This window comes from Rhopalosiphum maidis, chromosome 1 (genome assembly GCF_003676215.2).
Source record: "Rhopalosiphum maidis isolate BTI-1 chromosome 1, ASM367621v3, whole genome shotgun sequence".
In the NCBI taxonomy this organism is placed as follows: domain Eukaryota; kingdom Metazoa; phylum Arthropoda; class Insecta; order Hemiptera; family Aphididae; genus Rhopalosiphum; species Rhopalosiphum maidis.
In genome coordinates, this window is record NC_040877.1 from 29,493,732 (window position 1) to 29,508,629 (window position 14,898).

At 25.3% G+C, this 14,898-nt stretch overlaps 1 protein-coding gene across 1 annotated transcript in view; it reads left to right on the forward strand.

Moving 5' to 3' along the window:
* LOC113547978 overlaps positions 1 to 14,898 on the forward strand; it is a 77,294-nt gene that overhangs the window by 50,841 nt on the left and 11,555 nt on the right. Inside the window, exons 3-4 of the mRNA XM_026948584.1 lie at positions 966 to 1,184; positions 11,421 to 11,543. Of these exons, the coding sequence (XP_026804385.1) occupies positions 966 to 1,184; positions 11,421 to 11,543 (342 nt within the window). The remainder of the gene's footprint in view (positions 1 to 965; positions 1,185 to 11,420; positions 11,544 to 14,898) is intronic.

The following is a 14,898-nucleotide window of genomic DNA, read 5'->3' on the forward strand; positions in this document are numbered from 1 at the left end:
TGGAAACTATAAAATTAAGCAAGCGTTTAGGCTCACTCGTAAAATTTAGTCTGGATACTCATGCATATGGTACCATTGTTTAGAATTATATATTAATATACCTGTATAATAAATTATTGTAATTATATATAATATATACTAAGTGATGCTTTTATCAAACACTTATAATTTCAAAATTTATTCACATTTTTGAAAGAAAAAAATTATAATTTTTTTTTTTTTATTTCTTTTTTGAGTGACAACATAAATTTTTAATTTCGCATTCTGAAGTAGAATGTTTTTTGGAATATTTCAATACTTGTCGAGTGGAGTGGTGAGGGAAAACCTCGTATACTATAACGCTTACCTTAGGTCAGGTTAGGTAAGTTATCTAAACTTTAAACACTTATTATTATAACTCATTATAAACTACTCGTCCAAATTACAATTTTATATATCAAAATACTCCAAAAAAATACTCTGCTTAGGAGTATAAAATTAAAAATGTATGTTGTCATCCGAAAAAGTAAGCAACTTAAAGAATTTTTTTAAAAATGTTTTTTATTTCAATTGGAAATCGTGTAAAAAAATATTTTCAAAAACATAAATAGAATTTGACATAATAAATGTTCTTCGATAAAAGAATCGAAATGTGTATTGAATATACAATACAGGATCTTCCAAACTGCATGTGACAAAAAATGGAAGGGATTAGGTATGTTGGTTATTACAAAAACCCCACTATTTCGGTACACAATGACGTTCACAATATAAGAAACTTAAGGATAGGGAATATGTAATTTCAAACCTCCCCATCTGTATGTGTATATAAGAACCTTTATTTCGTATAGGTTATATTGTAAAGATAGAAGTAATAATAATAATAATATATTTATTTTAAATTACTTTTAACTTTTGAGAAGATAATAGTAACTTTTGTTTGCAAGTGTACATTGTAGTATATTATTGTTTTTATTGACTTACAGAATGTGTTGGCTTAAGGGACTTGAAAATCCACGTCCCAGTGGCAGTAAGATCTGGATCCATACTGCGAATGAACTGTACATATGATTTGGAAAATACGGCACTGTATTCAATAAAATGGTATCTGAGGGATCAAGAATTCTATCGATATGTGCCAAAAGAATCGCCCCCCACCCGTGTTTTTCCAATGTCTGGAATTATAGTTAATGTAAGTAAGAATAAATGAATTTAACCTTCTTTTAGTGTAACGCGCCGTTTAAATTGAAAATTGAAATAATTTAATAATTTTAGAAATAATTCCATCTAAACAGTACAGTATATTAACTTCTAGAATTTAAATGAAAATGTATTAATATTAAGTTAAATAATATATGAATCATTCTCAGACCTTTTTTTTAGTATCAAGTTATTTATTTAAGAAGTAGATTTTACATAAATACATCAAGAAACATTAAATATAGGTATAATGTATTAGATGTCCCTGTGCACTTTGTTGCCCGTTAAAAACGACACCTTTTATAATATGATTCAAACTTTGTTCGATTCGTTATTTAATACTTGATGTAATGATGTTCAAAACTTTAAAAAACAGAGTATTCTATAATTTATATTCAAATAATGAAACTCAACACTGAAACGTGTATTATTTAGTAATAAATAAAAAATATTAATTTATAACTAAAGTGGTAAAAGAACGTCAAACATTTACCTGTCTGTGGTAGTTTATTGTTGAAATGATAACCGTTAACAAAGTATTTGTTAAATTAAAGTGTTAAAATATCTAAATAACCGAACTGTCAATTGTAATCGAATAAAATAAAATGCGATTATAACTATACAAATACGTGTTGAACGCAATGTTAAGTGGATGGTTTTGATTTTGACCAAATAAAAATAAAAACAGGTTTAAAATGTATCCAATTATAATAGGTAACTGTTTTATTTTATTTGACCAATGGCAACCCTATACGAACAAAAAAAAATAATCGTTTTTCGAAAAAGTCTAAAAAAAAACCGCAGTGTGAGCCTCTCTTTACAATGTAAATTTTACAAAATCCTCTCTAGTAGGTACTTGCATTATGAAACGAAGGTATTGTCAACATTTCAAGGTTGGGTAACAATCGACAGTGGGTTCCTTCGCATACAACGCAGCATTCTTTTTATATCTTTACATACAGATATATCATTTTTTTTAAAATTAATAACTGGATTGTTAATTAACTTATAAAATCGAAAATAGGCTTAGAACATAACTCGTGATATATACATCCATGACATACTCTATAATTTAACAGCAAACCGTATGACGATTAGATGAGTTGTTGCTAAGATCATTAGCATTAAAGATTCTCATTTTCACATTTATATGTGTATACAGAGTGAGAGAGAGAGAGAAAACTAAGTATATTACTTAAATAATAATTTTGTAAACATACTTAAAATGTAGTTAAGACTTTAATAGTTGGATCTTTATTTATCAAAAAGCTCTGATAAATATTCCGCGCTAACATATTGAATAGAGAAAGAGGAAAGTAGGTAACCGCTCTGCTGTACAATAGTTAACGAGTGTAATTCTGTAATTAATTATTGATTAAATTACTATAATGAATATTTTAAATTTTAATTCAATGATATAACATTGTATACGAAAAACGATTCTGAGCTCAAACGATCTTTCAGTCTATATTACTATAAGTATAATATTTTATGTCATGTTTTTTATATTGCTATCAAAATAATTTATCATTGTATAATTAATATTAGGATAGGTTGATTTCATTTTAGATTACAGCTTACCATAAAACAGTGAGAATTTCAACATTTTAAACGTCTATAAATGCTTAAGAAGAGTCCAAATTCCATGGTCAGATAACGATAATAAAAACATTTGGTGAAAATTTCAAGTATCTACTGCTGTTTATTTTTGAATTACAATAATATAAGAAAATTGACTGACAAAAACTAGTTTTGGGTAAAAATTATTGTTTTCCAAAATCTTTTGAAAATGTCTGGGAATTGTTTACATTTGACCCCTTCCTCCTAGAGTATCGACAAAATTCAATTTTTTACTAGAAAAAATAATTGGCATATAAAAAATCAAAAATCTAACATTTTTACTGTTCTAAAAAATTATGACAAACACGAAAAAAATAAAAACAAACTAACACACTTCATTGTTAAATCGATACATTCATTGCTTCAGTCAGAATCTAAAATGTATCATATCATTCAAAAATGTAAAAACTTAAAAAATGATAATGGTAAGCAATTGTAAAATTATAATATTTTTTTCATAATTTCTATATTATTATTTAAAAATAAAATTCAAAACATTAATATAGTTTTTGAATTGATAAGTGTTTTGTATAAAAAGAATCAACTTTTATAAATGTTTTAATTTTATAGTCTAAGCGAAGTAATGAAAATACCTATTGGTTTTTCAACGATGTGTGTTGTTTTGTGTATGTGTATGTGTGTGTGCAAAGTCATAATTTTGATACCAGCCAAGGCCGTAACTGGGATCAGGGTCCAGGGTCCTGACCCTCCCCCCCCCGAGATTTTTAAAGTAGAAATATTTTAGTGGTGAATATAGTTTATCGACTACATTTTCAGCGTTTATATTTTAAAAATATGTTGGACTCCCCGAAATTTTTTTTCAATTTCGTCCTTGATACCAGCAAACAAAAAATATCAAAAATACATCATTAGAATTTATTTAATAACTTTTAGAAGTTCTGATTTTGACAAAATGCGGGAAAATAGGATATGTTTTATATTAATAAAAGTTTAAATTTTATATAATAAAAAGTTTTTTTAGCAAATTAAACAAAAAGTGCTTAGGAGTAATTTTTTTTTAGATAATTTTCGTGATGGAATTTTTCAAAATACAAACATTTGAAAAATTATTTTGTAGTTAAAAATTTATGAAATTTCTTATTTAAATAGCTTAAGTTTGAAAATTTAATTAAAATTTATTCAAAAGTTGTTCTTACAGAAAATTCAAAATATTGATCATACATATACACAATTTTTGTGTTGATTCAAATCTTAACGAAATTGTATATTCATACAAAAAATAATAATTTGTCCTGTTCAAACTTTGCCATTTTGTCAAAATTAAAAAAAAAATTAATCATAAGCAATATATACTCTTTTTACTATTATGAATTGTTAGTTTTTTAAATATTTAGATTAATTTATTACACAAACTTATTAAGATACACTTTTATACGCTGTACGTCAGTATGGATTTATCTAACAATTATATTTTGGTACTAATAATAAATAATAAATGATATTTTTATCAACATATACAATAGGTTTAACCTAACCTATTGCCAGTCTAGTATTAGTGCTTATAGTATATAATAAGTATCTACTAAAAGTTAAGATAGACATACCATTCCCGTTCAGAATTAATATTCGGATAGGTACCTATGCAATGATATATCATTCAAATTAAATTTAACACGTCTATTAAAGTAATTTACTCAATGATAAGATACTTACACTCGACATCTTCTCATACACAGCGTAGGGATATGCCTGTTTTTTTTTTCATTTTACATCAAATACTCGTAACCTAACTCAATAACACGTTTAATCATCGTTGATACCCATCACAAAAATTAATTTCATAAAACAACATTAAATATTTATTTTGACTTCATTAATAAGGGTGGGTTATACACACGAATAAATTAATCGATAACGCCATCTAGACATGGGAAATTACTTTTGATTTTATATAATAGCAGGCAAGTTTGGGGTTTAGTTTTAATTATATTTGTGCACACTGCACGTACCGGTTCATTAAAATAACTTCTATAGTCTTACATCACAATGCCAGGTTTTTACATTTATTATTGAACTAATGCCAAATACGAATTTCTGTTCCATTTGTTTTGTATACACACATGCATAACAAACATAACGAATGATTAATTATTTTAATATTTTATGTACAGTACCTACTACCTATTAAGAAAAGAAAATAATAACGTACATTTTTACACAATATTATATTTACATGTGAGGTTTTATGTTCTTTTATGATTGTATATCGCAACAAAGGTTTACAATTAGCTTAGACCAGTGGTGACCGAAAGTCGACAAACATCAGTAACAACAACAATTTTTTATTATAATTTTAACTGAATAATAAGCCGTAATGAATGTATAGTGCGTCATTAACATAATATTATATTGTGTGTAGGCATAAGTTTCGTAGCATTATTGCTGAACACTATAAAAATTACAAATAGAAATTCATAAATACTATTAATTTGATCGAATTGTATACGCAATAATAAACTGTATTGTGATGAGATTTACGATTCGTTTTCACAACTAGTTTTAGGCCATAATCATTGATAAAAACTACAAAGGGAAAATAGAAAGAGGAAGAGGGAACAGGGAACTATTGATAAATGTGATCTAATAAAACACAAAAGGAAGGGATTATGGTCTATAGTGTTCAACAACTTCTATATCGAATCAAGTAAAAGTTTATATATAGCTCCATTCTGTTGGACTATGTACAATGAATAGAGCCAGTTTTTATATTTCATTCGATTTTTGACGATTGAACTCTTTATTAGATTGTTTTTTTTCCTTTCACTTGTATTGATTCGTGTATCGTTTCTGAAAACCCATTTTGTGTTTAATTTAAATTCAAAATATAAGGTTGAGATGATATTGTACAAGACACGCAGTTGTGAACGTCGAAAATATGTAATAACTTATTGTACACAATTTCAAAAATATTAAAATTATTGATGAAAATGTTCAATATAAATAGTTATAATAGATATGTAATTAATTATGCAGCAATAAAAAAATCAATATAATAATAACAAAACTATAAACGAAAACATTTTAAATTATACAAAAAGTAAACGAATTTTATTAATTGCGGTATTACCATAAATTCTGGCCATCAGTCATTTGAGTCATTCTCAGTAACGATGACTAACAATAATCATTATTAATAATATTTTAATAATCGAACGTAATTATTTTTTATGTTTATTACGCTTATCATATTTATTATTATTTATTTATTTATTATCATATTAACAGTACACCTTTCCCCTTTTACAATATTAATTAATAACACCATTTTTAGTAGGTCTAAAATCCTTATTAAGCGTTTTCCTTATTCTTAGCATTTTAGTTTTCTTTATTGAACACCTAGACTATACGGTTTGGTTCCACCGGTTAGACTTGTTTCTGACTTGTATTTTATTGTGTTTGGTTGGTATTATGTTTTTTAATGTTAATTATTTTAAAGTGAAATGCATTTCTTGTTATTTGTTAACCACCTATTAATTGCTACTGTTGTCATTTTAGTGAAAAATAAACTCACACATTACATAGGTATTCCTTTTTCGACTACGACATTATAGCAATCAAATGAAACTGTTTATATTATGTTTATTACATCATATTATGTAATGGTCTAATCGTAATTATTATTACATTATTGCAATAATAACCAATTTGGTAAGGCAATGTTAACACAACCTAAATATTACCTAAAATCAACAGTCAATGTGGACAATACTAATATTAAACTGATTTATAATTGTATTACTTAATTCGATTAAAGAATACTTAAATTATAAAATCACATATTGTAACATTAGTTTTTTATACTTATCTATTAGTTATTGAACACTGACCTAAAATAACCGAAATTAAAATAATACATTGATATAATAAAATTTATATTTTAAGTTCCGTAACCCGCCCAAAAGATTAAAAAGAAAAGGTACAGCGACCTACTCCTCCAGCTTAACTCCATAGTTTCAATACAAAGCTGTCGTCGGTGGACGATTCCCTCTATCGAGTCTTCTGTAAAATCCTTCTTGTAATCAATTAAGCGTGTTGCACAAAATATGTATAGATTCTTTAACTCTAAATAAAAAACAAAACAAAAATGTATTTAGTTATACATTAAATATTAAATTAACAAAACCAATATTACAAGATAGGTACAATAATAATAATACAATACAAATAGGTATGTACAAAACAATTATAAACTCGATCCAAAAATAAATTGTTAACTACTTAATTTAGGTTTTACTAATTTTATTTTAAAATTAGTGCACGTCTTTAATGTTTATCTAATATTCAATAAAAAGTCTAAATGTCTGAATAAACCAATATAAATTATTCAACAGTAAAAAGAAAAGTTTTTTTTTTTAGAAATGAACTGCAACTGATGTACCCTGCTATAATGTGATATGTAGTTATTCCGAAATAACATTATTTGAATTTCCATGTAATTTGCATAAGTACTTCCATTTAACAAAAAAAAAGAATTATTGAAACAATACATCAAATCAAAGCTTTAAACCACTTAGTCTTTATACACATATAAATTTAAAACTAAATTTTTCATTAACCTATTTAAATATTTAAAACTCCTTCAGAAACTCTAAATTATTGTGATAACGTTTTTTTTATTGTACCTTCAATTTTTATTATTTAAAAACTACCGTATACTTTATGTATACATACGCATATACTCGTTCATTAAAATACATCATTAAATTGTGTAACAGTAATTCTGTTTATTTTTATCTAAATCCAACTATATTTGATACGTATGTATTATTAACATTATATATAAATTGTATAGTATTAAAAAGTTCGAGTTTATAATTTAATATTCGAAATGTATAACGTATAAGTAGTAGCTAGATGCCTATAGATAGGCACTCAAATTAATAAGTAGGTACACAACAACTTAAAAAAAAGTTTATCACTTAAATAGTCATTCAAATAAAATAAAACTTTATTTCAACAGTGTTTTATTATGAAAAATAATTGAAAATGGCTGCATGGATGTAGTAAAAGTTTCAAGACTTTTCGTAATTTTATTGTTCCAAACTGTCTGGTTTTGGATTTGGACATACAATTTGTTGGTAGATATATCGTAATAATTGTATTTAAACTTGAATAAGATAGTTACATAAGTACAATTTCGTCAATTTCTCGAGTAAATTTATAAGCAACTTCATTGATTGTTAATAACGTAAACTATATCAAAATATTAAAAACCAACAAAGTGTAGGAAAATCTTAATACCGATTTTTAAACTCAACTTGGTAAACTTATACAAAATCCATTTTATTAAATGTATTTTATAAATATGTGTTATTAGCTAACAAAGAGTTTCTTGTACAAATGAATAACTATTGTTGAATAAAATGCGATATATTTGAGTGGTTACAATATGATATTACAATTTTAAACTAATCACTTTTATTTTCAAATTTACTTTAAAAACTGTACAAATTTCATACTTTGAATTTAAAAAGATAGAATAAAAATATGTTCATAGTATAATAAAAATTTGGAAAATATAACTATTACACATTATTTACTTGAACTGTATACTAAGACAAAATTAACTCCATAAAGACAAAGGGATAACAATTAAAGATGATACATACTAAAAGTTCTTTTAAACTAATTTTTTTTTTACTGACAGTTTTATCATAATATTATTATTTCTATCCATTCTTAAAAACCAAAATGGATTATAACAAATTAATTAATAATATGCTGACTATAGGAAAAGTAAATAAAGTTAAACAACTAAGTAAATACATTAACTTTTCAATTTAAAAGTTAACATATTATACTCAAAATACATTTGAAGAAATTTATGTTTGAAAAAATTTTAAATATTAATATATTTAAATATTTCATATAATTATATATTAATTTCACTTAGCCCAGATTAATTTTTTTATAAATAAAAATACTTTTCATTTTTTAAACCTTAAACATGACTTAACAAGTGAAAAAGTATTGAATTACAAATAGTTGTATAGTATTAAGCATAATAAACCAAGTTCCAAAACTTTTATGTAATTCATTAATAATAATAATTCATAACTTTGTATTTATATTATTTTTAAAAAACAACCAAAATGAGAAAAATATTTCTTTACGAGTAGCTCGATATTAATTGTTAAGTGTGACACCTAAATCTGAATGCGTTGACTTTGTCTGTACGTTAAAAATCGCGAATTTGTGTTTAGCTGTTCCAATTTTGTGTCATTTTATAACCAATTATCACTTTAAGCATTAAGATGAAAATATTTTTATTTGTTTTTTGATATTTTATTTTTTAAGCAAAATATGAGTATGTGCAATAACTCAACCCAATTTAAAAATATCTCAAATCTCACTTTAAAATTAAAATATTCTAAAAAAAAACACCTAATGTTCTTACTTTGTAAATTTTATGATAGGTTAATTCGCTCTGATATTAAAACTAGAAACTTCTGAACGCAAATTTGCTACCTACGTAGTACGTTTGATAAGAAGGAGAGGCAACACATGTAGGTATGACGTCCTCTTAAGAGGTATTATATTAAAATTGAAACGTATACAATGCTTATGTTAATGTATACAATGTTTACATTGTCACTGACTTATATATATATATATAATAATTTTAATCATTGTTATTCAAAATGTTATTGACATTATTCACTTTTGCCACGTCTCCCCTACTTAATATTAAGCCTATATTGATTACTGGATAAACTAAAATACTAATAATACTCTTTATTGTTATTGAATTTTAAGTATAAAATATAATGTGGCTTTTACTTATAAGTTATTATAATAGAAAACAAAAATCTTTGCAAATAAATAAATAAATTTAAAAAGTATTATATTAATTTTTATCATTTAATGTACAACCGTAATTAAATTGACTTTAAATCAATGCTTAAATTATTCAATAACTTTCATATAGAAATAATATGTTTTTCTTCATTAAATATTAATAATAATAAAAATGTAAATAATTTTAATGTCTATTGCAAAAATAGTTTTATTTTAAAGAACATAGAACAATTTACTATAATTAAGATGTTAATAACTAGGGCTGGGATTTTTATGCACTTTGCATTGTTTTCCGAAGCTTTCTGAGCGATACTTGTTTTGTTACAAATGCGTTTTAGGTATTTTTGAATAAAAAAAAGAAATTTTATTTTACATTATTTTGCATTTTTTGACAATTTTTGATTCTTAAGTCATCTTTTTTCTTATTTTTAGGGCATTATAAGGGGTTTTTAGGTGATTTTTGGGGTTTGGGGATCTAAACTCTAAAGTTTGAATTCAAAACGTTTACAAAATAATACTTGTTGAAGGTCATTTCTATTCAAAAATCTGAAGCATGCTCTCGTGAATTCAATGTAACAATAAAAAATAAAAACTTTTTCAATATATTCAATAATATAAAATTTTTATCTAATAAAATACTCTTTAAAATGTAATATCATTTTTTTTTAATTTTTGAGCTTTTATAAATAAATTTTAAAGACATTTTTTTAAGGGAATTAAAATCCCAGCCCCAGTATTAAACTATAGATTATTGCCAATTCGTTGTAACGTATTACAGTAATAACGCTGCTAAGTAATAGCCTACATTCAGCAATTATTTAAACCACTACATATATTTTAGTTATAAGCTTACAACAATAAATTTTAATACTAATTTAAATTAAACAAATTATATGTCTACCTTTAATCTTTATATATCTATATTAAAAAAAATTAACTGACTTTTAACACTGTAAAAATGATAAAATCTACTTACTTCATTTTTGCTATTTCTGAAGTTTTACAATAAATATAGGTAATATTATACTAAATGGTAGTATAATTGTTATATATATAATTTATCATGAATCTTTTAAATCATAAACTTACTTACTAAATTATTGCTTAATCATATAATATACAATATGTATAATGCATATACTCCTGCCAAGGCAATATTCGTTGAGCTCATTTTCACTTACACAAAATGCATGGGATTTATACAATAAATCTTAAAATTCCATTAAAATAAGCATAAAATTCTCAGTAAACTTATTTATAAATATTTTAATATATGTATATATATATATATCATACATAATATAATTTTAAAAAACCTAATCAAATCTATGGGTGTGGAAAATGCGTTAAACTCGTAGGGTGTATACGATTCAGTTGTAGTACTATAAATTCTTTATTTATACTCGTAGTTTATTATCCTACTTTATTAAATGATAGAGTAAATTATATAAAATTTTTGAATTTTTGCTTGTTGTAAATTTTAAAATAAATATTATAGAAATTAAAGAATACGGTGCGTACATAACACATGTTCACACAACTATAACTTTTCATATTGATTTATCAGATAATATTAATTAATGTTATACGTATTTTCATATTGGTTATTGGGGATGTAATTTGATACATAATAAAACAATATAATATTTTTATGAAGAAGCTACGTGTAAACAATATTATTATTGCTATTAACTATGACACAATACATTTATATGATATATTGAGGTAACAAATTACAGATCAAAAGTTTAAAATGGTCAATTTGATAAAATGTAATTTTGTATGTAGGTACAAGAGTCCTGACGAAAACAAAGTAACCATTGTGAACGTCCAAAGGGAATTGACGGGATATTATAAATGCGAAGTGTCAGCGGACGCACCGCTATTCCACACCGGTATTAAGACAAAACTCACATACGTCACAAGTAAGTAAAATATTTTTAAATAAAATTAAAATAGGGAATTAGCTTCTGTTGTATGATTATAGGTTTTAAGTGTATCTCGTTGGCGGTGATCAAGTCATTCTAATTCTAATTTAATGATAAATCGATGTAAACGTAAAACAATTTTGAACGAATGAGACGAATGAATTAGTAAATATTATTAAAGACGCATTATATTTTTATTTTCTGAATTTGGTGGGTTAAAATGATTAAATTATTTTTATTTACTAAAACATTGCATATTATAATTTATAAGTCAATACTGAATTACTGTAAAATGGAGATTCCTGGTATTGATAGTTCACAAAAACCAAAAAGTTATCAAACATTTAAAATATCTATAAACAGCTCAAAAATAATGATATCATTTTTTTTAAATGATGATATCATCATACCTAAGTGTATTATATTTTATAAATATTTGTGAAAAATTCAATTTAACTGTTATTGCTCTTTGAGTTACATCAACAAAAAAACAAAATCGGTATCGTTAAAAACTGATGCTGCGTAAATATTCCCGTTTTCCTGCCATTTTTTTTTTTTATTAATTTTCTAAAATTTGACTTCCCTAAGCCTAAGTACCAACTATAACAAATTTGATACTAGAAACCACACGCCAGAGTTTAAGGTTAAAGTAAACTATTCATTACAAAACGTGATGACGGAACACATTAAAAAAACAAAAAAAAAACAATACTCTAAAAATTCTACATTTCTTGCTTCGGTCATAGACTCACAAGATCAATTCTTACAACGTAAGCGAACTAATACCTGATATCATAATCATAATATTAATATTATTAATACTATTATCGTTTAAAAAGCGCGTAAACTACCAACACCAACAATTAATTTGTACTGCACTCTGTTCTCGTAACCCGCCATGCCTGCAATAATAATAATCATATATTCTTACCATTGCAAAACCATATTACAACGTAAAAGGAAATTCCAAAGTTATTAATACGCACACACTTCTGCAGTTCTGCAAAATGTTTAATTATTATATCGTTGTTCGACTACAACACGCTATTCTATAATATTATATGTATATTATGTTGTATATAACATGTGTGTATACGTATATTCTACGCGCGTACACACACACACACACACACATATATATATATATCATACATGCACGTAATATATGTATATATATATATAATAAATAGGTATACATCATGAATAGCGTTGGAGCATATTATTATAAAGCACAAAACGGGGATGATACCATTGTTATGTGTGTATACATGTATATTGTATATTTCGCGTATAGTATAATGTGTGCGTATTTACTACCACTGTTGCCGCCATCACTTTACACTACCATTTCCAACTGGGTAATAATAATAATGGTATGGTGTGGTGATGGTGGCGAAATTTCTCTATTGTCCCCGCCCGTCCCTTCGGAATCGATCTGTAAGGATCATTTACATTTACAATTATTATTATTGTTTTAAGTCCTATTACACATCGGACATCTAAATGTCAACATATCACAACCGCCAACTAAACTGATAGTTCGCATAAGACACTACATGCGGTTTAAAACGTGTTCTGCAAAAATTAAAATGAACGAATTCAATCAAGCGCTGAAGTTTTATTTAAGATAAGTCCAATCAGAAACTCAATATAAAAAAAAAATAATAATGCATTTCATCGCCAAATCTAAGTGAAAACATATGAAAAAGTTTCCAACAAACTTTAGCGAAAAACTACAAAAATTACATCAGCGAAAATGGTTCGTTACGATTTTCATTGAAACGCCTGCTCCAACTATACCCTAATATACAAGTCTAACCAAAGGCATAATAATTTTTAAATCGAGACCTATCATTTATTTTTCCTAGCACTTTCCCCGATAAGAATACACTTTTGAAGTAAAAACTACATAGGTACATATTCATAATAATTATAAAATGGGGATATTTTTAATAATAACTATAATAAGTTAAAAATAAAATTAATTAATAAATATTATTAAACAATGGTTAATGATATAAAATACTTTTAAAAAAGATGTAAATCAAATGAATTTTAATTTGCGGCTTTAGCTAAAAAAAAAAATGTTTTGCACAATCTGTTATGTTGTTATGTCAGATAAATTAACAAAAACATTCCGATTCGATTATTCAGCTGTGAAACATTTTCAATTCGGGTTTCTAATCACTGAAAATAGAAATCAAATTTCAGGTAAATACGAAGGGAAATTAGCGATCGATTGCCAGCTACATTTTGTATTGTATATAGAATAGTACAACTAACTTGAACTGAACGATTTCTTACTATAGTAAATAGTAATGGACCAAAGAACTATGTATATATTTCGGTATTATGAATAATGTATGAATATTAATTCAAAAATATAAGTTTTGGTGAAAAAAAACCATCTGAACACTCTCAGATGTACATTTGGGAACGCATTACTGTCAAAGAAATTCAGACTTGCTGCGTATCGCTTGTGTATGCATGAAAATGTTTCGTCCCTTTTGTAAGTGCCCGTCAAGTTTCCTGGGGTTTCATAAAAATCTATAGCATAATACATCGAATATTCGCTTCGAGAAATGCATACTAAATGTTTTCTTAGCCTTCGTGATACTTAAACTTGTACACGACGTGTTTGGTGTAATTTCGTGCAACTTTTATTTTCTGGAAATAAAAAAATAACTGGGTCAGTTAAACATTGCAGTGACATGATTAATGAAACGTATTGAGATAAGCTGCAAAAAGCCGGACTAAATCGGTTAATGGATTGAATCATTTTTCTAGCGTCTCCCCAAAAACAGGGAAAATAGATCCTATCGTGCAACGTTGCGTTAATAATTTCAAAATTTGATGGTATACGGTCTTCTTCCAATAATACTAAAATATTGAATAATAATAATAATTCAACTTATTACATACGTATTATTCTCGTGTTGTTACGGAAGGATAAAAATATAATTACTTTGTAAGAATGTACAATAATAATTAATATTATTATCATACATTTTTTAGTTTAATTTTCATAATTTTAAGTAACAAAAATGTAAAAAGTTAAAATCGACAAAATTGTATGGTCTATATTATTACACGGTACAGTGGATATGCATTATATATATTTTTTAAATGTATACCTGTATGCATATTTCTCCTTAATATTTTAATTTAAACAAAATATTATATTATATTCTTCGAAACTATCTTTGGTAATTCATAAAATAAAATAGGCACATATTATAGGATTGAAAAAAATTAAGTAAGATTAACTAAATATTTAAGTAATTTAACTCTTACATAATTCTTACCTAGATATAGACTTTTTTAATTTTAAAATATTTATTTTATTTGTACT